At 37.3% G+C, this 27,981-nt stretch overlaps 1 protein-coding gene across 1 annotated transcript; it reads left to right on the top strand.

Annotated features, from left to right (window-relative positions):
* The first annotated feature begins 53 nt into the window (after positions 1–53).
* cep135 (centrosomal protein 135) lies at positions 54–27,093 on the top strand. Its single transcript, XM_052095337.1, has 26 exons — positions 54–320; positions 589–738; positions 2,945–3,135; positions 3,235–3,402; positions 3,518–3,662; positions 4,159–4,243; positions 4,999–5,127; positions 7,327–7,542; positions 7,695–7,760; positions 9,266–9,416; positions 9,998–10,230; positions 10,408–10,563; positions 10,663–10,803; positions 14,406–14,483; positions 15,757–15,908; positions 17,480–17,595; positions 18,072–18,226; positions 18,416–18,471; positions 18,581–18,749; positions 20,387–20,497; positions 20,629–20,814; positions 20,890–21,099; positions 21,589–21,791; positions 24,723–24,827; positions 25,221–25,376; positions 26,403–27,093. Exons 2-26 carry the CDS (start codon positions 626–628, stop codon positions 26,422–26,424), a joined length of 3,513 nt encoding a protein of 1,170 aa, XP_051951297.1. The 5' UTR covers positions 54–320; positions 589–625; the 3' UTR covers positions 26,425–27,093.
* Positions 27,094–27,981: the final 888 nt, after the last annotated feature.

Below are 27,981 nucleotides of genomic sequence, written 5' to 3'. Positions count from 1 at the left end.
AGGACTGGTCTTTCTTTCACTTCGGCGCCATTTTCAAACAGTGTACCGCCACCGGAAGACCGTTCGTCCATCGCGGGGAGGGGAGGAGAGGAAATGTGCATTAGACACAATGATTAGCAAACCTCAAGGCAGTTTCACACTATGGTAGCACTGAGAAGAACCAAAATCACAACAACCCGACAGATCCTTCTGGACGAGTTGCTACAGTTAGCATTGTGAATATTGCAGAATGAAGACTGAGGCAAATACAGTAAACAGCCCTCTGACGACAGGCTGAAAGTTTGCTTAGAGACGGTAGACAAACAAACACAAGCGTCCGAGTAAGTATTATTTTTATTTTATGAATGTATTTTAGATAGCTTGCTTAAACTATATGGCTATGTCTAAAATACTAGAAAGCTGCCTGCCTGCATAGACAGCAGTCGAACGTTCACTAGGTTGGCAGTTCACTAGGATTTGGGAAAAAAACCTACCAATTTCTGTTTAATGAGAGTGGTATAAAGCCAGCAAGAACGTTAAATGTTTTAATATTTGATACAGCCTTTGTAAAATCTTTCACGAATGTCGGTTGTTGACATATGTTCATAGTTATCCATATATAGCGGAGTGGTTACTTGTGTTGAAAATGACTACCAGTGCAGAGCGGAAGTTCATCAATCTGCGGAAGCGTTTGGATCAGCTGGGCTACAGACAGCCGCTGGCCATTGAATGTCTGCCATTGGTCGAGAAACTGTTCAGGTGAAAATTACGTGATATGAATGTGCTACATTAATTAACAAGTGTTATTCATAGTCTAGTCATTTCATTTGTATTTGTATAGCGCTTTTCACAACACACATCGAATAACAACTTTACAGGAAATAATGCATTAACAAAAAAACAAAATAAAGTGACGCTAATATCTATAATGTTTTACAGTGATCATTGTGTAGTTTGTGTATTATATGCCTAGGTGCTTTAATGTTTTCTCTTTATATAGTTGCTGGAACTAGTGTGCATCACAATGAAACATCATATTCGTATTATATGAAACTTGAACTGACAAAATCAAATTATTCCCACAAGGAATAAAAAACTTTTTTTCTTTTTTTTTCCTGAAAACTACTTTATTTCATCCAGTTGGAATAAAATGCCATGACTTTGTTCACACAGGGCATCAGAAGACAATTAATTTTTTTGTTGTTGATCATTTTCATAATATTTTATTGATTTTATTTCACCTGTGTTGATCCCAGTCTAAAGTGACCAGCCATTAAAAATATAGAAATGTTTATTGTTCAGGAGCATCCTATGAGCACATATGTGGAAGTGTGTTTGCACACACAAAGTCCTCATCCACGTGCATGCGCACACAGTCACACACACACAATGTGTATTGAGTGCCCTTTTGTGCATCATATTTCCAAATTTCATGTATACTCTTTGAGGAATATTTCAAGATCTACTTCTCATATTATGTTGTGTTTGGGCTTGCTTGAATAGGGATAGTCTGCTGTAAGTTACATGTCATTGTCTTTGTTTTATGTATGTTTCAGAATGTAATAAGGAAAAACTTGACAAAAAGACACTCCTGTTTATTATGTTTATTTGTCTCAGTGGGAATTTTATACACTACTACTCACTGCAGTTTGGCCTCTGAGTGAAACAAATTTGCTCATTGCATTCAACTAATGGAAACTTTTCCAACAATATATAACGCATGGCTATCTCATGTTCTCTGATTATAATTGCTGTGATAACAAATTGGCAAATTATGAGAACAAAACAGTTCTTATTTTTCAGCAAATTAAAATGCATTATTTAAGTATCGGTAGGATCAGCTATATGTATTGTGAAGTCCAGATTCTAAAATGACACCTATTTGTTTTAGATCAAGCAAGTGGTCATTCATTTATTACATTATTATAATGTTTTTTTCTGCGGGGAGTGCCCCCCACTAGCCCGGTATAAGCTCAGTTCAATTAATCTTTCTCTCTATCTATTTATCTATCTATATCTATATCTATATATATATATATATATATATATATATATATATATACATACATACATACATACATTTTAGAATAATAGTAAAGTCATAAAAACTATGGAATTCATAAATAGAACTATGGGATTTATGTTGTCACAAAAAAAATCCAAAATAAATCAAAACTGTGTTATATTTTAGCATCTTCAAAGTAGTCACCCTTTGCCTAGAATTTGCAGACATGTACTCTTGACATTTTCAGAACCCACTCTTGAGAATTACCTTGGGATGCTTTTTAAACAGTATTGAATGAGTTCCCATCTATGCTGGGCACTTATTGGCTGCTTTTCTTTATTATTTGGTCAAAGTCATCAGTTTCAAAAATGTTTTTTTTATAATGAAATAAATTAATATGGTGGTACAATTATATTTTTGTCTACAAAACTAATTTCAAACATTTAAGCATACACTTCAGATCAAAAGATTTTTTAAGATCATGAAAAACATTTCAGTCAAGTGTTTCAAAACCTTTGACCGGTTGTGTGTGTGTGTGTGTGTGTGTGTGTATATATATATATATATATATATATATATATATATATATATATATATATATACATATAATTATTATTTAATAAATACACAACCTGTCATTACTAAATATGTTGACATAAAGATCTAATGCAATATCTTGGGATAATATATGCATTATGATAGATTTATTAACAATTTATTGGGCCGGTCATTTCCTGACCGAGAACACAAAAGGTGTTAGCACACAAACACAACACAAGGGTTAATTTAAGTTGTTCTAGTTATGCTCAGCTTTAAAATACCTCATGTGAATACAATCTCTATGAAATTGCAGTTATTACAAATTGCTGGAAAATTCATTGAAACTCATTGGTGAAATTATTTGAGGAGATTGGCAAGGTTTACAATATTTGCATAAACTGTTTTCATTTAATACCTCAGTGACCTGGTCCACACCACAGAGAGTCTCAGGAATGCCAAGCTAGCTGCAGGAAAGACGGAAAAGGAAAGTCGGAATGTGGATGCTGTTCTGGAGCCTTATAAAGCTGAAAATGGCCGTCTTGTCAGAGAAAACAATGAGCTACACCTTGGGCTACTAAAACTGAGAGAGGAGAAGGATCAGATCAGCAGAGGTAGTGTTTGGGTATAATGCATCAAATCATATAGCCTACAAATAGATTTGAACTTTCTAAAGGAAATTATAACAATAACCACCATGCTTCTATTAACAGAGTTGAAGGCATACATCAGGAAACTAGACCATGAAACCTCAGATCTGAAATTCCTCAATAATCAGTATGTGCACAAAGTTCAGTCCCTTGAGAAAGACAGCAAAGCCAAGACTGCACGTATCCTACAGCTCCAGGAGAAGAACATGCAAGCTGTTGTTCAGACACCAGGTTTGTTGACTTGTTTTATCTAATATCGCAGCTATGATATTGACCTAAGTACAGACTGTTTATGTTGCTATTAAGACATTTTATGGTCAATAACTAACACAACAAATGTGATTAGGTGGAAAGAAGCGATCAATTCCATTCAGACGCCAGCGGATGCAGATTGATGAACTCCTCCCACCCTCCTGTGGCCCCACCCCTCCATCTGTGGTACAGCCAGATGATCCCTACATCGCTGACCTTCTTCAGGTGGCTGATGACAGGTGTGAAGGAGCAAACATACCATAATCAGCGGTTCTCAACTAGTGTGTTGTACCCCCAAAAATGGGTCCCAGGTTGTTTTGGTAGGGTCATGAACAGCTTGGAAAAACAATGCTAAATGCAAATAATATAATACCACTGCAAACTTACAATATAAACATACATTGTGTTAATATAGAATAATAAGTCTTATCAACCATGTCCAATACTACAGAAGGTAAAAGAAAATACAGTCCAGACTACATTAATTCTGGGTTAATTTGCAACGAGGATTAAGAAGTAAAAATAATTTGTCTAAAAACAATCAAATTCAACTTTGTACAATGAACAGTTTTTGGTACTGTGTTGGGTTGCCAGTGGATGTCGTGCACAGTCTGGTAAACAAGTTGAGAACCAATTTCGTAGATTAACATTATAGTTAAAGGCTTATAATAGTTGTTAGTTATATAAAAAAAAACATCTTGTGATTAAGAAAAATGCTATTAATCTTTGTGTTAGGATCCAGGAGCTTCAAAAGGAGGTGGCACAACTGAAACTTGACCTGGAGAGAGCACAAGCAGGAATCAAACATCTCAACACTCAGGTGAAAGCACACACTTAAATTTCTAAATCAGGGTTCCCACACTCCTTGAAAGTAATTGAATTTCAGACACATAGATTCAAGGATTAGAAAGTCTGAAAATAGACTTGGTCCTTGAAATGCTTGAATTAGGACTGAAACAGGGGCTGAAAAATGTATTGAAATAAAATAAAAAACAATTTAATACAACATTTTAACACAAAGCACAAGCTGAATTGTCGGTTAAGAGATTTTTTATTTTAATTTTTCTCCCCAATTTGGAATGCCAAATTCCCAATGCGTTCTAGGTCCTCGTGTTGATGTAGTGACTCGCCTTAATCTGGGTGGTGGAGGATGAATCTCAGTTGCATCTGAGACCGTCAATCCACGCATCTTATCATGTGGCTTGTAGAGCACATTACCGCAGAGACGTAGTGCATGTGGAGGCTTCATGCTATTGTCCGCGGCATCCACGCACAACTCACTACACGCCCCACCGAGAGCGAGAACCACATTATAGCGATCACGGGGAGGTTATCCCATGTGACTCTACCCTCACTAGCAACCAGGCCAATTTGGTTGCTTAGGGGAGTCACTCAACACACCTTGGATTCGAACTTGCAACTCCAGGGGTGGAAGTCAGCGTCTTATTGCAATAATCGGCCAAATAGTCAATTCATTATTCGAATAATTGTTAGATTAGCTGCATAGAGCCCGTATTTACGTGTATCAATGTTTCACATGCACTCTTATAAATTTGCACTTTGCTTTGTGGACAGGTAGGAGAGCGAGATAAAGAGATTGAGCGTCTGAATAGAGCTCTGGATGGAGGTCGACCCAATGATGTCATCTCTCTAGAGGCACAGAACAACAGCAATGAAAAGCTTATTGCTCATCTGAACCTACAGGTATACTGGATATTCCACTTAACTATAATTACACAGGTGGCCAAAAGTTTGGAATAATGTACAGATTTTGAAAATTGGTAAGTTAATTCAACAGTGGCATTCAACTGATCACAAAGTATAGTCAGGATATTACTGATGTAAAAACAGCACCATCACTATTTGAAAAAAGTCATTTTTGATCAAAACTAGACAGGTCCCATTTCCACCAGCCCTCCAATACCTTATCCTTGAGTAATCATGCTAAATTGCTAATTTGGTACTAGAAAATCACTTGCCATTATATCAAACACTGCTGAAAGCAATTTGGTTCTTTAAATGAAGCTTAACATTGTGTTTGTTTTTGAGTTGCCACAGTATGCTAAAGACTGGCATGTCTTAAGGTCAATATTAGATAAAAAATGGCAAAAAAGTAACTGCTTTCTCTAGAAACTCATCAGAATTCTACCTGCTCAACACCAGTTTCATGTACAATAGTAAAGAGAAGAATCAGGGGTGCAGGCCTTATGGGAAGAATTGCAAAGAAAAACTATCGAGTATCAAAAAATGTCTTTCGGTACCAAATTTAGATACCTAAGGGGTTAATCTCGTCAATGTCAGTGATCAGCATATAGCATGCTAGATGTGCACAATTCTAAAAGTTCTGATGATTGGCTGTGTTTAGGCATCAAGGAAAAACACTAGTTTACGCTAGTTACGCCCAGAGACACGGCTCACACGTGAGGCTGTAGTATGTATGCGTCCCAACACCCATAGATGTAAAAGATGTGGAAAAGATCAAAAGGGTTGGCTGAATTAACAGTTTAGCTTATTTTTTTTATTTTTCACATTAATGTTTTAGTCTCTGCCGACCCTGGCATGAGGAGGCAAGAAGGCTCAGGAGATGAGTCTTTGAGTCTGTAAAAAAAAAGTAAACAAACTGAAAAAATTTTGTAATCTTGTTAAAAACGGATTTCATAAAATTGGTATCATAAAAAGTATAGTTTAGGAACCGGTATCGAAGTCAAGATATCAGTATCAAATTTGTTTTTAACGATACTCAGCCCTAGTGAGAAGTGCCGACAAGACAGCCACATCTATGGCCAACAATGGATGCGCCCGTGGATATTTATCATCCTTTATTGACCAAATTTAAACCATCAGCAAATCAGTTTAAGCATGAAAACAGCGATATTAAAAAATTGTTTAATTATAACTAATTATCATCACACTTTTTTAAAACTGTGAATTAAAATGCACTATCCAGATATAATGATAGCCACAGACTGTAGAAGGGTTGGCAATCCTAAAAACATGTAATATAAAATTGTAATAATTCTCGTTCTCACATTAATGAGAGAAATTTTGTTACAGTTGTGAAAGCAGCACTTACCTATTCATGACCATCCAAAATGCTTTGAAACCAGCAAATGTTGACATTGGTATGGTATACAATAAGGCCACCATTGATTTGAGTTAAGGTTGAAATCAAAATATGGTCTTGCGCAATTACTAAATCTTGAAAGATTAAAAATAGACTGCATTCAGTGATTCAGTCAGCACTTCTGTCAGTATTGTGCAAGCGGCACCCTCTAGCAGTGTATATGTCATTATCCATTATGTTTTTTTGCTTTGTTAACTAACTTGCTTTGCCCAACATTTGCATAATATGAATTTGTTACATTCTATTATATACAGTAAAAACATGTGAAATGTGAGTTTTTGTTGTTTCGTTCAGTATTGAGTACAAAATATTTTTTTCACAGCAATCATCATGCTTTGATATTTAGTTTTAGATATTAGATTTTTTTTATCTTTTATTATGGCTCTCTTTAAAATTTTGGCCTGTCATGTGTTCAACAGATGCAATCCATATTCAATGAAAATTATTTATTTTTAGAACAATAAAAAGCTTTTGTACCTTTTGTAAATTTTAAAACACAATTTCTGAGCAAAACAATGATCTGATGACAAAATTATTTAAGTTGCAAAATATCTGTATCAGCCAATAGTTTTTTTTTTTATTATTGGTATCAGCCAAAAATATTAATATCACAGCATCCCTACTGCAACCACTTGACAAAGCACATAGCCCCAGTATTAGGAGTTCACACTGATGTCTATCACTTCTTGCTGTTTACTCCCCTATGTTTGCAGGTGTTGATCTACAGGTAGACACTAACTGAAAACCCCTTGTAATAGTCAATGCATTCCCTCTTTCAGATAGAGTATCTGCAGGAGACAAACAGATCCCTGGAACAGAAAATTGAAGGACTGCAGCAGAGAAAGAAGACAGTGTCCAGTGAGGTGGCTGACCTGAGTGCTCGAAATCAAGAGCTATGTCAGGAACTCACTCAGATAGACCAACTCGCACAGCAGCTGGAAAAAGATAAAGAGATGGTTCTTGAGACTGCTGACACAGAGCTGCAAGAGGCCAAGGTGATCGCAAAGGGCCTCTATACTTGCTCAAATGTGTAAATTCTGCACCACTATAGTCACCAAACTGAATTGAGAAACTATTTTAAATGGTTTTTTTCAATATTTTATTTGAGTAATTAGTTTTAATTTTACACTCGCTCTGTCGCTCACAGAAAGAGATTCAGCGTCAACAGCAGGAGATAGAGAACCTGGAGGAGGTCATCTCTAAATTAAGGCGGGTATGTTTATAGGTCCATGCACTGCTGTCCACACAAGAGCTTGTGAAATGATGTGTTAAATTAACCATCTGGTTTAGAACAGCACATTTATCCTGTCTGTCCTAACATGACATGGATATATCACGAGAAATGTCTCAGTTAAAATTTTAAAATCTTTTGAAAGCTTAGAATCTGAACTTTTCAGAGATAACCATCACTTCTGCATTTGTTACTAAAAATAACAAAATTATGCCTCAAAACATTTGCAGTTTCATTGAAAATATGTGCCCCAGAGTTAATGGGGTATAAATATTTATATAAAAATAGAAGTCCTTCACATAGCACATAAATAGACAAGTCATATATCAAAGCTCTCGGGGATGTAACTGTATAGTTTTGCATTTTGTTTTGTTCTCTTGAAAGATTTATTTTGTTCTCAAAAGAATCTCAATGTGAAATATGATTTCTGTAAGTCATCAAATGCAGACATTAATATTTTGCTCCAGTAACTGCTGCTGAATGCCCCAAATATCTAAAAACTTTATATCTGCTTTTAACTTGTTGTTGTTTACTATGTTTACTTACTTAGAACTATTGTTTACTTTTCTGTGAGCTTTCTTGGCTGAATAATCCAATGTTATATCTTAGATGTCCAGAATAAAATATGCCATCCAGAAGAAAAGCATGCACAACAAATAATCAGAAAATATGTTTTTGACTATTGATTATAAAATGTTAATTATGTAAATGTTTTATTATCGCAAAGGGGAGGATTTCAGCTTTCTAATGACACCTGTCAAGTTCACTCAGAGGCTAAAGTATTCAATAAAACAACAAATGTGGGGGTTGAACTAAGAATTAGACTTGATGTCTGTGGATGAACACATCTAGTGCTTTTTTCTAGTGCTTTCTGCCAACTAGTGAAATAATATGAGACTTTTCAAAGTAAGGTAGAGTAAACAAAACCAGAATTACATATTTTACAAAGTTAGGACAATGAAAAAAACATATTTTTTGTTTATCATAAGAATATAAAAACACAGTATTATTCAGGAATTATTTGAGTCTTTGTTTATTTATTTATTTGGGTGGTTCTCTGAAAAATTTGACATTTTATTTTTATTCAATTAGTCCACAGTATGTTTGAATGTTGAGCTTTTAAAATTGAGAGAGAAAAATTGCGGGCGGCAGCCCAAAAATGCACCAGAGTTTAAGGGGTTTTAATAAAGCTCCTGGATTTGAGGTTAATATACATTAGATATACATCACTATCTTTTTATAAATAGATTAAAAGTCCTATTACAAGGTTTCTGGGTTTAGGAAATACTTTGTTGATCCTGTTGCAAAAATGTTTATGACTGTTAGCCTTTCTAATGTTTTCATTATTAATTACTAATGCTAACAGTGCTTTGATAGTGGTAATGCTTTGTTACCGTACATTAGGCTCTATTCTAGAGCTTTATGCAACTTAATTTGCTGTTTAGATTGTCAGTAAATAGTGTAAAATGTGTGATGATTTGTTACAGGATATGGCAGAGGGAGACCATGAGAAAGACCATCTGAGGAATCAGCTGCTTGAGCTTCAAGAACAGAATGAGAAAATGGAGGGCCTCATGAACTTTTTGGAGGAAGAGAAGAAGAGGCTTCAGGACAAAGTAGAAAGAATGACACAGGCTGGTAAGATGTAACACTATCTTTGTTGTATGTGCCTGCAAATGGACAGAGTTGTCAATAAGTAAGTAAGCCAATGCATATTCCATGTTAAACATAAAGTTTAATATAAAAAACTGGAGCCTAATTCTACATTTAATCAAATCATCTAGAGTCACATGAGATAAAGGCTCAAGTCATAACAGTCGCCTTAAAGTTTTTTTTTTTAACTTAGTGGGACACTTTATGGGTGTTGATATCAGAACCATCTGTATAATACTCAATTTATCTCTGCACGCCCTGGTTTTCAGACAAATTCATACTTTCAGAATAAATTAATCATGGTTGATTGGTGTCAGCAATGGAGTGCTATTGCTTTTGAAATATGCTGCATCAACAAAAATAGGTGTCTGTGTTCATTCAAGACAACTAATGTGTCGGTCAGTTCAGTGTTAACAAAACAATTCTTAGTCTACCTTTTTATTTAAATCAATCATGAAATGTTAAAAATATATCTTTGTTTGGAGTTATAGCATGCAGATTACATAATATGTTGAGTCTGGTCTGTCACTCAAGCCTTATTAATTGTTGGATTGTATTTGTTTCAGATAAGGAGGTGATTCTGGAATTGGAGCAAATGCGTGCAAGGCATGGGATGTGTGGGAAAGATCACTCTCCATCCCGTCTGGATGCTTTTGTGAAAAGTTTAGAGGAGGAAAGGGATTACTACAGACAGGAGGTCGAGCGATACCGTAGGGTAAGGGGCAGGGCAGAGAAAAGCCCCATCCCTAGCCCAGGTAGAGGGAGGAGTCCTAGAGGAAGAGGCAGCTTGCATGGGAAGGTGAGATCTGACAGTTGCTTCTGTTAAAGGAATAGTTCACCCAAAAATGAAAATTCTGCCATTATTTCTTACCCTCATATTATAGCTTTTTGAGAGGAATAGACCAGAACTGTTTCGCCCCGATCAGTAAGCCAGTACAAATTTTCTGTATTGAATATCAAGTTTTTTTGTTTCTAGAGAGATTATGGAGATACAGATCTCTCACGTGCATTAAAGGAAAGGGATGAGCTGCATTCAGTGCTGCTGGGCTTTGAGAAACACATGGAGGACATCCAGACTAGAGTTAAACTACTGACTGCAGAGAGAGACCAGCTCAGCACTCAATGCCAGCAGGTTAGACGCTATCCAATGGATGAATGACTTTGAGACAGATACTTCGAGATAATCAAATCTTTTCATAGCTGTTTTCTATTGGCATATATTTGTGTGTAGGCTCAGGAAGAGCTGAGACATGTCCATAGAGAGCTTGAGTCCTCTGAACTTCAGCACAGGATCAGAGAGGACAGTCACCAGACTGTAGCTGAACTCCAGAGAATCACAGCAGAGAGAGACTTGCTCAGAGAAAGACTCAAGGTGTGTACATTTCCATTACATTTTCTTAGAACTTAAGTTTAACTTGTTGGGGGAAACAGCTGGGTCCCCAATATGAAAATTGAGGAATAAAAACTCAATTAAGAGAGCGTTTTTTTTAATCTGATTTTTCTCTACAGTTCGAATAATCATCACAAGTTAGTGGGATCCAGTAGTTCAGAAAGACAGAAGGGGAAGAAGAAAAAAAGAGAGAGAAAAAAGTACCCATTTAATTAAAGTACCAATTAGTCAAATGCAAATTGAAATAGAGGTGTCAAAAAGTGGTGGAGTGGTGGTGGCGTAGTGGCTAAAGTACTGGGCTGTTAATCAGATGGTCGCTGGTTCTAACCCCACGGCCACCACCATTGTGTCCTTGAGCAAGGCACTTAACTCCAGGTTGCTCTGGGGGGATTGTCCCTGTAATAATTGCACTGTAAGTCGCTTTGGATAAAAGCGTCTGCCAAATGCATAAATGTAAATGTAAGCTTCTGATAGGTCACTTTTTAGCACTTTACAAATATGGTATGTTTCTGCCTTTGTGCAAACAATAATTAGTTAGCCATAACATTTATCAAGTCCCCATCACAGAATGCATGTGCAGATGTCATGGGATAGATATCAGTTATGATTACTCCTCTTTCTCCACATCAAGAAGGTACCAAGGAGAGCTATTAAAATCCTATGAGGTTTTTGGCTATGGCAAATTCACATATGCCATAATCAATCTAAACACTGAAATGAGTTAAACATTGCAACAGGTATGCGTTATCTGCTTCCCAGGACTAGAGACTGTCTCCCTCACATTGGTGGAATTCAGATCCTCACCATCTGCAGAAAAGAAGGACAGAGCACAGAGAAAGACAACGAGCACACACACAAGGCCTAATAAGGCACATAGTCATCTAATATGACAGTAGAGTCATAAAGAAATTCAATGTTTCAGTTCAATGATTACATGAGGTAGATATTTTGTATGCAATGGTTACTTTTACAAACCATATAAAAACATGGATGATGATAAGATCATAACTAAAATCTTTCTCATTCAGGAAATAATTATTTAATTAAAATAGAATCAAATGGTAATAAAATAGTTGATTTATTATGCAATAATTATAACAGATATATGTTGTGGATAAAGGCAGTACAATATAAATGCATATTCTCCTGGAGACGGGCTAAATTAATCATTTAACCTTTCCTAAAGCAGTAATCACCACTCCCAGAGCATCTGCCGCTCTGGGGGGTAGATGCTACACCCAAAAATTGTACATAGCAGGTGGCGCAGCTGTAAATACCTGAAGAATTGAATTTTTGACAGTATTTTAAAGTCAAAATAATCAATGTAAAATCTGGGAATAATCTGGATCAGGGAAATTGGACAGTAACACTTAGACTTGCTTGGATCTTTGTCCTTTTTATGAATCAGACTGATCTTTAATGATTCTGTATGAACTTCTAACAAATGTGGAGCCAGTTCTGTAGCATAAGATCTAAATAATTCAGCGGCAAAGCTGTCTGGGCCCGGAGCCTTGCCGGCAAGGCCTTAATTGCCTCACCAAGCTACCTCATCAAGGTTATTTCCGAATCAAGAGAATTTGTTTGCTCAGCCGACAGTTTAGGAAGTTCTAATGCTTCCACAAAGTTTATAATATCCTCTTCAGTAGACGAAGATGTGGAACTATAAAGATCAAGATAGAATTCTTTAAAAGCATTATTAATATCAGTGGGCGAGGTAAATATTTCACCACCAGAATTCACTGAGGGAATGGTAGAAAAAGATTCTCTGTTTTATATATCTAGCCAGAAGCTTCCCTGCATTGTCACCCGACTCGAAGTATGACCGTCTTGCTCTGAACAGCCAAAACTCCACCTTCCGTGACAAAATAGTATTATATCTGTAGTTCAATCGGGTCAATTCTCTCTGGCCATTAGATGACATTCCGTGCTTCATTTCTGCCACTGCACTTTTAATATTCCCTTCCAATTCCACGAGTTCTTGTGCTTTGGATTTTTTGATGAATGTGGCGGACCGTATGATTCGGCCCCTAAGAACCGCCTTAAATGCTTTCCAAAGCCACGACCACAGTGGATACTGAGGACTAGTTGGTCTCCATATAGACATTGATTTCAGCCTTTAGCATTTGTTGGAATTCAGGATTCTGCTAAATGTAAACATTAAAGCACCAACTATATAGCGTGTAGCTTCATCCATAAAACTGTCCTGAAGGTGTGACAGTCTACAAAATATACTCCAGCCGCTTGGCTGAACCAGCACAAAGAAAAGGTGCAGATTCTTCAAAAAGTCAAACGAATGTTCAGTGAGCCGGTCCACTCAGCTGCAACGTGAGTACAAGAAGGCCCACTCACTCTGTTGACTTTATGAAGGACATAGCTTGCTGTGGGTATGTGTATGTTTTACGGCCATCCTTAGTATCTAATTTCAATTTGGCCGGGAATATCAGTGCAAAAGCAACCTTCCGTTGGTTTAAAAGTTTCTGAATCGATTATGCTTCTCTCTTGTCAAATTCGCAAAGTCTTGGAACAAGAAAATGCTGTGGTTCTGCCAAGAAAGCCTTCCTTTACTCCTTGCCTTGCGCAAAACAAGATCTTGATCGGATGATCTGAGAAATTTGGCCAGAATTGATCGGGGCCTCTCTCCCTCTGCGGATCGACAAGCAGGAACCCTGTGAGCTGGCTCGATTTCCAGCTTATGGCCTGCTATGTCGAGCAGATTCGGAAAGAGCCCATCCAGGAATTTCACCGTATCCTGTCTCTCTGCTCCCTCGGGGATTCCAACGATATTGACATTATTCTGCAGCTACGGTTTCCCATGTCCTCCAATTTCTCCCAGACATGCTCCAAATCCACCTTGGTCGCTAGCGGATTAGCAGATAATTCCCTTTCCAATGATTCCAGGTAATCGATCCGTTTCTCGACATCCCCCACTCTTCTAACCACATTAGAGAACTTCACCTCCATGGCAGTGATCAATCGACACACAACAGCAAGATCCTCCAAGTCAGCAACGACCTTCGTCAGCATTGCCGACATGTTCAGCATCCCCCACCGCACTTCCTGCACCTCTTTGACCAAATCGACTCCCAGGCTTGCTACCTGCTTAGGGGTGTTAGCTTGAGCACGTAAATGTCTTTTAATGTCTCCGGAGCCCGAGGATTTAGAATTCGTTGACATACTGTCCCCTAGAACAGCCATGGAACAGATAGAATCTAATCTCACCCGTTTGTCATAAAATACATCAAAACTAGTAAAGTACGCAGAGCTCGCTGTTCACAAGTCCGATCCTTGCATGGCTCCACATGACTCCGCCTGAAAACTACTGATTTTAAATTCTACTGCATCCAAGCTGCTAGGTGTCTGTGTAAGTCCAAGATGACACAAAGACCAAAGTTACTGAGTGCACCTTTCAGCAGAACATAAATATATGTTAAGTAGGTGCAAGCAAGTTTCTGCATTTTGAGTATGAAATTTCACAAAACACTTCTAAACTGTAGTCTACTTGAAGGCCAATGTGTATGGATGTGTTAAAGGGAGTTATACCAAATAAAGTTGTGCCAATGTTTTCTCCTCCCCAACCCCCTTAGGTTGCTCAGACCACAGCTTTAACAGACAGAGAACAGGAGGAGTTTAGAATTATTGACCTGGAGAACGCAATTCAGAAGGTACAACTCTGATCATTTTTATTAAATAAATATCCGGTTCAATACAATTTAAGATCATTTGACAGCATCTGTTGCACAATATTGATTACCACAACAATTAATTTGGACTTGCCCTTCCTTTCTTTAAAATATTTAAAAAATGTTTCTCCCTTAAAACCCTCCAAAAATTGGCCCCAATCACTTCCATTGAAAGTGCCTCACTGTAACCTTGATTTCTGCTTTTTTATTGAAGAAAAATAATTTTTGTGGTAATCAACATTATGCCACAGATGCTGTTGATTGAACTTTACATTTATTGAACCCAGAATATTATGATTATTAATTGTTGCAATTACCTAGGCTGTTAGTCGTTCGAGAATCTTGTTTCTCACAGTCTGAGAGAAAGCACTGAGGAGAGGCTTCTGTCTTGCCACTCTGCCATAAAGTCCAGATTGGTGGAGTGTTGCAGTGGTAGTTGTCCTTATGCAAGTTTCTCCCATCTCCACACATGATCTCTGGAGCAGCTATTGGGTTCTTGGTCACCTCTCTTGCCAAGGCCGTTCTCCCCTGATTGCTCAGTTTAGCTGGGCAGCCACCTCTAGGAAGTGTCCTGGTTGTTCCAAACTTTTTCCATTTTAGAATTATGGAGGCCACTGTGCTCTTGGGAACCTTCAATGCAGCCGAAATTGTTCAGTAGCCTTCCCCAGCTCTGTGTCTCGACTGTGTCTCTGAGCTCTGCGGGCTGTTCCTTTGAACTTATGGCTTGGTTTTTGCTCTGATCTGCATTTTCAACTGTGAGACCTTATATAGACAGGTGTGTGCCTTTCCAAATCATGTCCAATCAATTGAATTTGACACAGGTGGACTCACATCAAAGTGTAGAAACATCTCAAGATGATCCTGAGAAATGGGATGCACCTGAGCTAAATTTCAAGTGTCATAGCAAAGGGTTTGAATACTTATGTCAATTTGATATTCAGTTTTTTTTCTTCTTTTTATTAAATTTTCTAAGTTATAAAAAATTTGTTTTTTTCTTTGTCATTATCGGATATGGAGTGTAGATTGATGTGAAAAAAATTATTTAAAGCATTTTAGAATAAGGCTGCAGCATAACAAATTACTTTCTGAATGCACTGTATATTTTTTAGTATGAACTGTCACTGTATGTGTGGTAGTTAGTTTTGGCTGAGGTAATTGTTTCTAGCTGTCTAAGTGAACATAAATTGTGTAGCCCTGTAAAATTATTATGATGAGAGTTTAGTGTGTGTGTGTGTGTGTGTGTGTGTGTGTGTAGCTGGAGAGAGAAAAGGCTGATCTGCGCACTCAGGTGGCTGTGCTGAAGGAGAGTCGTGTTGCTGTTGAGAAAGAGCTGAAAGCTCAGTCAGCAGTGCTGGTGCAGAATGTAGAGGAGACCGCACAGCAAAGAGCCGAGAGCAGCGCACTAAGGTATTGTCAATCAATCAATGTATTTTTTAAAAGCACATTTAAAAACAACTTTGTTGCCCAAAGTGCTTCACAATCAAGAAGCTAGAAACAGTTAAGAGATTTAGAATGATGGAAACAACATACATATGAACAATATAAATTCAACAGGAAAGAATATATATTTAAAAAAAAGGACAGTGTATGTGCATATAACTCCAGTTTAAGATTCCCTAGATTCAAAAGCAATCGAAAAGAGATACATTTTCAATTGAGACTTGAAGACCTCAACAGATGGGCCAAACGAATATGAAGGGTAAGATAATTCCATAGTTTAGGGGCAACTACCAAAAAAGCTTGATCCCCCTTAGATTTTAGCTTGGACCAAGTGACAGCCAACATCATTCAGTTTGAAGATCTCAGTAGCCTAGAAGATTTGTGGTGTCTTAGGAGATCACTAATGTACTGAGGAGAAAGATTGTGTAGTGGTTTAAAAACTAATAATAAAATCTTAAAATCAATTCTGTAGTACACCGTAAGCCAATGAAGTAGTATAATCCCTTTTTTTTGGTGCCAGTCAGTAGCCTGACTACAGCATTCTGCAGGAGTTGCAGACGGGACAGTTGCCGTTGACACACCCCTGCGTAGAAAGAGTTACAATAGTCTAGTCTCGAGGTAATAAAAGCATGAACGACTGTCTCTAAATCTTTAAAACTAAGCAAGGGTTTTAGCCAAGGAATCATTCTGAGCTGGTAAAAGCTGTTTATAACTACAGAATTGATCAGATTCTCAAAGTTTAGTGCCAAATCAGTTATGACAGAGATTTCTCACCTTATCTTTCACAGTTATCGCCAAGGGAGCTAGAATACTGGCTCAAACTATTGTGTATGTGTACATCATTAGTATAGGTGGACATTTGTGCCTGTTGTTTTATTTGCATTTATTCAGAGACTGGGTGTCTCATTATGAAGGCTGTTGCTAAGTAGGACGTGTCCTCTGAAGGCAGCGGTATACCGAGTGTCCTCTACTTAGAATTAGCTTTGTTTAAACAAGATGGCCTTCGTGGGACAAACAAAAACTGAACGCATCATAGTTGAGATAAACTTTAGGAGAGTTCTAATGATGTAGAGAAATGAAAATAGATTTTGCAGCTGTACATTTATATTTACTTTATAATAATTTATTTCACATTATATATCATTATAATTTTACATATTATATATTGTTCACTCGTTATTACACAGAACATACTTGTTTTTGAACATCATATTTTCAGGTAAATCCAAGTAATTTTTTCAGGGAAATTATGTACGTTTCAGTCGGCATAAAGGTTGAGGGTGCCAATGAATGATACACCTTTTGCATCCTCTGTATTCCTGTGAAAGAAGGTCACATTCAAAGGCTTCATTCGGAGTGTCCTTGCTTTTCTGAAATGAGCCTCTGTGACTTATGCAGCTGTCAAATGCAAGCTCCAGAGCACAGCCTTCGAAACGAGACACAGCTACTGATGCATCAGGCTGTTCTTCTTAAATATGTGCCAGCAATTGTACCCAATTGAAAGCAGCTTGATATTTGGTGTGTGTGTGTGTATTTAGGCTGCTGCAGGAGCAGATGGAGCAGTCTCTCTCAGATATTCAGCACAGATTATCAGTGAAGACTATTGAACTGCAGGCAGCCCACCAACAGATTGACAAACTGGAGGAGAAAATTGGTGCGTTTTTCTCAGTGTTTTGCTGTGTTCTCTTCCTAATTTTATTTATTTATTTATTTATTTATAGTTGTAAAATTCAATATGTAAAAAGAAGATTCTGATCTTTGTGTGTGTGTCTGTGGGTGGACGGGTTTGGGTGGTTTATGAGGAAATTGTTTAGGTTACAAACTGGTAATTACAAAGGTATTATGCTATAAATGTTGTTTATGAGGACACTTCTAGCGTGCGTGCGTGTGTGCCAAATGTCCCCAAAAGGATAGTTAAACCTGAGATCACCTACCTTCCCCACGAGGGAAATGGCTTATTAAACATACTAAATGTTTTGTTTGAAAATTCAAAAAGGTTTCTGTGAGTGTTATGGGATACAAATTATTGTTAGATCTGTATAAAATGCATGAAAGTCTAGGAAAGTCACCACAATGATATAAAAACAAGTTTGTGTGTGTGTGTGTGTGTGTGTGTGTGTGTGTGTGTAGGTGATTTGAGTAGACATGGTTCATCTCAGAAGGATGAAGTAGCAGCTCTGCAGGGTGCAATAGCATCTCTAGACCAAGAGAAAGACGCCCTGCAGGATGCAGTCGACCAGAAGACTGAGAGTATGGAGCTACTTCAGCAGGAGATCCACAGGAAGGTACTGTTGTGTCACACATAATGTACCACTGATTGTATTTAAAGTATTTTATGAATATAGCATTTTTGCTATAATGTTTTTTCTTATCATATTTGTTGATAAGCATGTAATATTATATGCAGAGTCTTTAGTACTGTAAGCCAAATTTTTAAGTTCTCAATAGTTCTATACATTTTGTTTTGATTGCAGGAAAAGACTTTGGCGGAAGTCCGGGTTACTGTCACAGATTTGGAGAACTCTCTGGAGTAAGTGTCTGTGGTTTTGAATGGGTGTATATTGATATCATCATGATGAGATCATGTCATGTTTTATTCTGTGTAATAGGCCTTGAGTGTTTTGTATGTAATATTTCAGTCAGCTGAAGGTGGCATTGAGCAGTCGTGAGCGGGAAATAGCTAGTCTGCGCAGACAGCTAGACCAATCACAGGAGGAGTTCTCAAACATCAGTCGAGACAGAGAGGTCGCGCTGAGAGAGAATCGCAGATTACATGACGATCTGGCCACCATGACCAGAGAAAACCAGGTAGAAACATTTGCACCAATTAACCTCTCCCTTGCTATAGGTGTTCTTTTTATTTTTCTCTTTCCACCTTTTCTGACTCTCTCTTACTCTTAGCATTTCACTTAGCATTTGTTTATTAAATGTCCACAACATTTATTTTGAGCATCATTAACCATTAGGGTGGGAATTGTCACAGACCCCCTGATTAAATATTTAGATTCCAAATAATTTACATTTGACATTTATTCATTTGGCAGACGCTTTTATCCAAAGCGACATACATTTTTAGAAAAACTATTTGCTCTAGATTTTTTTCTTTTGCATGTTTTTATATATATATATATATATATATATATATATATATATATATATATATATATATATATTACATACAGCAGTTAGTTCCGTTCCTCGAATATGATTGGACGAGAGACGCTCCATGAGTACTGATGGTCTCACACCATCACCACTCGGACATAAATATATATATTTATATATTTGCTCTAGATTTTTTCTTTTGCACTTCCATTTATATATATAAACATGGAAAAGGAAAAACCTAGAGCAAATATATAAATATACACAGTACTGTGCAAAATTCTTAGGCACATAAGCTTCACAAAAAGCTTTGCTGTTTTAAAGGCAAAGGTGGTCACACTGAATATTTATTTTAGCTTTTTTTTATGTTTACTGGTCTTTGTATGACATCTAGTCATAAATGAAAACTATTTATGTCATTATTTTTGAAGACATCCTCACTATGCAACATTTTTGACCAGTGCCTGAAACTTTTGCACAGTACTGTGTGTGTGTGTGTGTGTGTGTGTGTGTGTGTATATATATATATATTATACACACTGGCAGCCAAAAGTTTGGAATAATGTTCAGATGTTGCTCTTATGGAAAGAAATTGGACAATTACTATTACAATTTGAAAAAGAAAAAAAAAACTACTTAAAAGTTCCATATATATTTATATAAACAGGTTAACTGATATCTATATAAAATCAACTAAATAACTATAACCTTTTATCACATAAATCACAAGAAAGACTCTAATGCAGATTGACACAATGCTGCTTAAGAACATCCCGGACGTGGAATGACGTGCTTCAATGTAACCAGAGTGCTTGGAGTTACAGAGTGATCATGGCTCTGCATTCAAAAAGCCCATAGCTGTTAGATTATGCAGTAAATATTGTGGGGGTGTAACGTGTAGTTCACAGCATTCAACAGTATGATGAGCCTTTTTTTACTGCCACTATTTATGGGGTTTCAGACAGAAACTGCAGAATGACTCCTGAAAAATGTTCTCCACAACTTCTCACAAATAAACCTGTAAAAATGTTACAGGTGGCTATACAAATAGTATGATAACAGTACTATTACCCACAGCAGAGGATTTGACGTCTGACAGTGAAAAAGTGCCGCTTTGATAGCTGGAGTAAATGTAAATTATTTAAAGGACTAAATGTAAATTATTAAAGAAACGAAACTTCTCTGATCTATCTATTATTGTATAAGCATATTAAGCTAAACAATTTTTATGACTCAAGAATTGTGGTTTGTGACAGAATATTTTTATTTTTTTTTTCAACCCTTATAACTCGTTGAAATAATGTCCACTAATTCTCACATTTCTGTGACTTTTTCTTCAGGCAGTGCATGAAGAAATGCAAGAAGCTCTGAACGAAAAGGACGAATTGAAGCTCAGAGTTCACTCATACATCTCAGAGGTGGCTCGAATAGAAAGCATGATGGCTGCCAAGGTATGGGAGGGACTCCACCCCCAGCCATTCTAAAACATAAAATAAATGTCTTATCTCATTAGCCTGCAAAACCCTTTCTATGATAGTATAATATATAAAGCAATTTCTGTTCACGCTGACATTTTTCATAGGAACAAGAGAACAGGGAAATTCTGGAGCGTTTCCGATCCGTTCACTCTGAGACGGAGGACAGAGAGCTGAAATTGCAGCAGGCAGAGGGACTGAATAACTCCATCAGACTGGAGCTGCTCTCATCAGACACAGAGCGTAGACACCTTAGAGAGAGAGTCTCACTGCAGGACAGAGAGATACAGGAGGTACGAGTGACTATGGGCATGAGGAATAGAATAAATATCTCTGCTGTTGTTTAACTTGCCTGTCCTTTCTTTCAGCACTTGAATGCTCTGCAGGCATATGAAGCTCAGGTGTCCTCAATGGCACGAACAATGTCTCGTTTGGAAGAGGAGATCCAGGCAGCTCGAGCTGATAAAGCCTCAGTATTGGCAGACCTGGCTTCTGTCAGAGAACTATGTGTTAAGCTAGACTCCAGTAAAGAGGTCACAGCTCGCCAACTAACAACTAAGAGCATGGAACTTGAGAGGGTAAGATGCACCTTCCTGCCAGTCAACAGCACTTGTCTCTAGCAAGGGTTTGAAAATGTAATGTAAGTCTAACACAAAGTCCCTTTTGAAGGGCAAGTCAGTCCACCAATCGCCTGCAATTTAGGTAATGTCCCTTGGGCCACTATTTTCTATTTAGGCATTCAGCTTTTATCTCCTTGAATGGGAGAAGACTGAAATCTCATACTGTTTGTCAAAATTATTATGTTTTAATAACATTGGAATTTAGCAATAATTGGTATCATATTATTTAGCTTTTTTAGCTCAACAAATTTTTCAGGCTTGTCCAGCTAATGTGCATGAATGTTCTAAATTAAGAAAACAAGTGATGGCTTTTTCTATCAGAAAGGCGATTGACTCTTAAGGCAGGACTTCCATTCCAAACTTGTGATTTCTCCCATTCATATTTTTTTATATTGTATCTGCTAACACTAAACAATAACCTGAACTCTCCATGAACTTGAATCCCAGCTAACAGGTGAACTGGAGGATGTGCGCTCAGAGGCAGAGCTTCTGAAAAAACAGCTGGCCAGTGAGCGGCTCACGGTACGCAATCTGGAGACGCTGCTCTCCACCAATCGGCAGAAGGAGTTTCAGACGCACATGAGTGCCAGCGAGAAAGAGTCTGAAGTCAAAGTGCTGAAGGGCCGCTTAACTCTTGCAGACAGTAAAACGTAAGAGAAAATAGAACGAGTAGATTGATGTAAGTCTAGGGAAGGATTCCCAAACAGATTTTGATGATAGTCCAATTATTAATTGAATGTGTAATGTATTATAATATATATATATATATATATATATATATATATATATATATATATATATATATATATATATATATATATATATATATATATCACACACATTCACTGTGCACTTTATTTAGAACACTATGGTCTTAATAATGTGCCGATGTGGTCTTCTGCTGTTGTAGCCCATCCGCCTCAAGGTTCGACGTGTTGTGGTTTCTGAGATGCTGTTCTGCTCACTCAATTCTACATAGTGGTTATCTGAGTTATTGTAGCCTTTCTGTCAGCTTAAACCAGTCTGGTCATTCTCTGATGTATAAACTATATATATAGCAGGTGGCAACAAAAGACTCTTGTGAGTTGAGCTGACGTTGATAAACTGTGTCAGTCATTGCGTGAAGTTTTTTTAAAGTCATCTGGAATTGTCTATCACTCTATGATCGCTCGGATTACTATTACACTATAGCTTCAGCATTGCTGCCGCAAACTATAGTCGGTACCTGATACAAGATTCAGAGTTAGGAGAAGACAAACTTTCAACATGATGGAGTAGAGAATGCTTTCTGTATTAGTGTGAAAATAAGATTTCCCATAGAATTATACAAGAAAAAAACTGGTGTCTTCCATATTTAACAGCAAAACACTTAAGCGTGATTTAAATACTTTTAGGATAATTCCAATAGCACGTATGGCAGGCATCTCTCCATGATCGGAGCGGATTTCTATCACACTACAGTAGGGCTGGACGATAGAACAATATTATCAGATATCGACGATGTCTTACAAAGATCCCGATGCAGATCGTGACACTCATTGACCGATGATGATCAACTATATCGGGAAGTTGCAAAACCATGGATCTGGAATGTCGCCAAATATATTAAACAGTAGTCCAGATTGTGAAACTAGCACCTGCAAAATGTGACAAGGCTGAGTAGAGTTTGCAAGCTCCTAGTCCAAATGTATTTCATGCTCTGGTTATTTTGCACATCTACCCGCAACAGGCGGGCGACCTGTAAGACATCTCGGAGTGACACGTGACAAGAAATGCTGTTAGTCACAAAGACACATGCTTGAAGAAACACACTTTATTATAATTTTAATAAGTCAATGCTTGTGTCTGATTTGCTGTTGTCCAGAGGCATGCAGCACGAGCCTGTCATGTGGAACATTATTTCGGGAACACACAGGAATTTATTAGGCCATTAGTAATTTTCCACCTGGTGTCGTTGACGAATACTTGCCTGATAGCAAATGGATCCATTGGAGATGGTAGATGTTTAAATAAGGTGGTTAGATGAGATATTTTTTTATTACTTTGTTATTTTATTGCTTTTTTCGTTTAGTTTAAAGTGGAATTTGATTTTAGAAATGTCTTTTATTTATGTTTTAGCATGTTTCAATAAATGAATACAATTTTAAAAGCAAAATCAATAATGCAAAAAAATTCACCGTCTCTCAGCAGGAAGGTTCAAGGTGTAATGGTATATCGCAATATATTTTTAAGGCGATTGTCGATAAAATATTTTTTACATGTCGCCCAGCCCTACACTACAGCTGAGGAATAGAGTTAAACTGACAGACGCAGGTGATCACATGCTCAGTCACTCTCTCATTCTCAAACACGTCCTTGTTTCTCCAATAGCTCATTATAAACAGCCCAAGCTGTTGTTACTATTTCTAAAGAGATGCTTTCGAATTAGTAATGGCGGGTTGGGCACATCTTTCAGACTAGCAAAGGCAGATCTTGAGTCTGGGGCGTAAGAATGTAGTTAATCACAGAAGAGTGATTATTTTTTTTTTTTTTGGACCAGTCCTTAGTTTTTCCCTTCTTATTTATTTACTTGTACATTGAACTGTTGTATAAAAGCAACATCACACTTGCAATTGTACTGTATTGTCCATCTATCAGCACGGCTGTGATTATCTGCAGCATTTGGCCTGCAGCCTCTTGCTCGTGTGATATTGTTTTAATAAGTAAACATGCAAAGAGTTTAAAGGTTAACATTACTTAAATATCAGGGATACTTTAAGGCAAGGGTGGGGAACCCTGCTCCTGCAGGGCCACTGTCCTGCAGGGTTTAGCTCCAACCCTAATCAGACAAACCTGAGGAAACTAATCATGGTCTTGATTACTTAAAAAATGTAAGGGCAGGTGTGTTTGATTAGGGTTGGAGCTAAACTCTGCAGGAAAGTGGCCCTCCAGGAGCAGGGTTCCCCACCCCTGCTTTAAGGGTTCCTGTAGCTCAAATGGAAGAGCATGGCACTAGCAACGGCAAACTACATGTTTGTTTTTAGCTGACAATAGAGCCTTACAATATAGCACAGATGATCAAGCATAAAAAATTGACCTCTTGTTTAATGGAAATTATGCTTTGGTGAATTGCATAGTATAAAAGAAAATTCTGAATGGAATGCAAAGATAGTTTTATTTATTTTCATTACTGTGGCCCATTTGTGGGTGTGCTGTAAATCTGTTTACATTGTTTATATAGTACTTTACAATATACATTTCTACATTTTACATTTGTCATTTTGAGTATGGCTTAAGTGGTTGTTTTGGCTTGCGCAGAGCACTGTGTCCTCTTTAAGAGTGCATAAAGACTCAATTTAATGTTGGTTACCTCCAAACAAGCAGTTACTCAATTGTGTTGCCTAGTGGAAGTGTGCAGTTGCTGTGGTGATCACTGATAACAGTGTGTGGAACAAACAGACATCCATCAAATAAAGACATCTTAATGCACTCCAGCACAGTTAAAAAACCATAGATTCTGTATCTAACAATATACTGTATGTGTTTCTTTCAAGGTCTTTGAAAAGTCTGTAAATACAGTGTGACTGTTTTTTAATCTTTAGAGCTAGTCATGCTAGAGAGGTTTCTCAGTTGCGTGGAAAGGTGTCTCAACTACAGACAGAAATGGATGTCCTCAAGAGACAGCTTACCTCTGAGCGCTTTGAAAGGTGAGATTCTGAGTGACCAAACACACTTAATCATGAACAAAATGTCCATTTGGGCTGCTGCCAATGATGATTTACAAGCAACATAAATGTCATTTTAAAGGGATAGTTCACCCCAAATTGTCATCATTTATTCAACCTTGCAGTGTTTTACCAATGTGACTTTCCGTGAAACACAAAAGATGTTCACTGTCATTGTATGGAATTTTGGTTGAGGCTGTCAGTCCCTCACACTTTGCCTAAGATCTCCTTTGGAAAGTCATACAGGCTTTGAACAACATTGGGTGATTAAAAGACAGATTGTTCATTTTTGGGTGAACTATACCTTTAAATGATCCATCGTAGCAGTGAAGTGTTACATGTTTGTCAATGTGAGGCTCTGTTTTTCTCTGTTAGGGAAAGAGCAGTGCAGGAAATGCGCAGACAAGGCTTGTCTTTCTCCTCTTTGCGTAGCTCCTCCCCTCTCAGTGCCTCGCACAGTCCTCGGCCCATTTCTCCTGAGCGCTCCATCCTTCGCATTCCAGAGCGCTCCATAGATAAGACACCAGAAAAGTAAGTCTCTCATATTAACATTCACTGCAACTTAATTAGGTTTAACTGATACATATTATACACAAACAATATATCACACTGATATGCGTACGAAGACCAACAATTAAAAAAGTAGCACAAATGGAATATGCAAACGCATCTTGTGTGAATGGCCCTCATGACATTGACAAAATTGATAATAGAATGGGTTGTTGTGGACATGAGGCTTATGTTCAGTGATCTGGAAATAAAACTATGTTAACATCTACAGCCACTTTTATCTATTCAGTGTTTAGCTCATGTGCCACAATTAAATTGTTGAATTATCTCGATTTATTGACTTTTTTAGGAAATATTAAAGGGATAGTTCTCTCAAAAATCTTACATCATTTACTTATCCTCATGCCATCCCAGATGTTTGACTTTCTTTTGAACACAAAGATTTTAGAAGAATATTTCAGCTGTGTAGGTCCATACAATGCAAGTGAATGGGTACCGCAATTTTAAAGGTCCAAAAAGAATATAAAGGCAGCATAAAAGTAATCAATAAGACTCCAGTGGTCTAATCTGTATCTTCAGAAGCAATATGATAAGTGTGGGTGAGAAACAGATCAATATTTAAGTCTTTTTCTTCTGAAATTTCGCTCTACCCAGTAGGAGGTGGTGGTGGTGGTGTAGTGGTCTAAGCCACATAACTGGTAAACTGGTAATCAGAAGTTCGCTGGTTCGATCCCCACAGGCACCACCATTGTGTCCTTGAGCAAGGCACTTAACTCCAGGTTGCTCCGGGGGGATTGTCCCTGTAATAAGGGCTCTGTAAGTCGCTTTGGATAATTTGTGTTCAGCAGAATAAAAAAAAGCATACACATCTGGGATGGCATGATGGGTGAGTAAATTATGAGAATTTTTATGTTTGGGTGAACTAACTCTTCAACATGCAATTTGTGTTAAATTTGATAAATGTACAAATGTAAATGACTGACAGCCCTAATTGCATCATATGCACATATGTTTTAAGTAAACCCCATGTATCTTCCATTTCTTCAGAAGTGTGAGCTTTAAGGACTAGCCAGGCTTGAAGTGCAAAAGAAAACAATGGCTTATAATACTGGCCATAATACCTCGAGAGAGCGGCCTGTCACATTTGCACTGTCAAGACATCACATGAATATTTTTGGAAGATTCTTGTGAGTAGCAAATCTTAAAGAAACCTTGTGTTGGACCAGACTTGTCTCAGTCCTGACGATCCTTCCTTTGGCTTTTAAAAGGGAAGAACTTGTGTATTTATTTTATAAGTAAAATTATGCCAAAAAAGCCTGTCAGTAGAGCTGTCATTTGTCTAATTATATGTTTTTAATGACTTAAAAGCAATTGTATTGCAGTGGTTGTGGCCCATGTTACATTGTATTGTCTGCGTTTTGCATAGTTTTGTACTTTTTGAATGTAAAAAGGCAACTGTTATATCTTTATATTGCAGACTTTTTAGCAGGTTAAACTTGAGAGTCTGTTCTAAAACATGATTGAGAAATTTAAATGAGCTGGCAATGAAAGCATGACTAAATCATTCAGTCAAATTGAAGATCGTTTTTTAAAAAAGTTGATATGGCCATGATACATAGGCTGTGTTAATATCACACTACACCAAACACTTGCTATCCAACCCCTTTGTTTTCTATGTTTACATGTGTATAGTAGACAGTTCTTGTCAACTGATTAACTTATGAATAAACATACATAATTTTTAAAAGGACCTGTCTTTGTTTATTGGGTATTATATTCATCCTGTTCTGGCCAGTCTGTGTATTGTTCAATATAATTCTTGTTGGTTTATGTGAAGAACATTTTGTAGTCCTGAATGTTTTTCATGTTTCATCTTTTTGTACTATTTAAAGCTACACTATGTAAGTTTTGGCCCTCTAGCGGTTAAAAAAATAAAACCGCATGTGTCTTGTGGAAGAACATTGTTTTGGTTGTGCTTCGGCTCTGCTCCTCGGTGTGGATAAATGTTTCAATGCACCGGTGTACACTGCATTCAGGACCGAATGGACAAATCAATGACAAAAGAAAGGAAAAGACAGATATCCAAAAACATGTCATCTGAGCAGGTAAATGCCATATCTTATGCTGTTGATTTGACTTCCTGGAGACAAATGACATTACAAAAGTTAGGCAACATATGTTAACATTAGACACAATGATTGTTAGTCTGATAAGGTCAAACGTTGTAAAGTTTTTATAACTGCAGGATATTCCGACCATATAGACCAAGATTGTAACTAATTTATGGATTGTCGTTGTTACCAACCAGTGGTCAGCATCATTTCAAGACTCACATGTCCTTGGCAAGCCTAAGACTAAATGATTTATTTATATAAATAATCGCCGTTATAAAGAAAAATACTGCAAAGATAACAGTATAATTATTGTATTTCACTACACACACAGACGTGTGTCATCTCTGTGTCACTTTTAAATAGTAACTTTCAGATCTCGTTGTCGAGAGTTGTCGGCACCTCTGAAAAAAAAACAATGTTGATTTGTGTTTTATTACGGACTCCATCACTTCCCTTTTTGCTTGCTGTGCTCTGTTCTGGGTTTTTACTCCAGTGATTTCCTGGAGGTTCGC

Source organism: Xyrauchen texanus, chromosome 28, assembly GCF_025860055.1.
Source record: "Xyrauchen texanus isolate HMW12.3.18 chromosome 28, RBS_HiC_50CHRs, whole genome shotgun sequence".
NCBI lineage: Eukaryota > Metazoa > Chordata > Actinopteri > Cypriniformes > Catostomidae > Xyrauchen > Xyrauchen texanus.
This window is presented reverse-complemented; position numbering and strand designations above follow the sequence as displayed.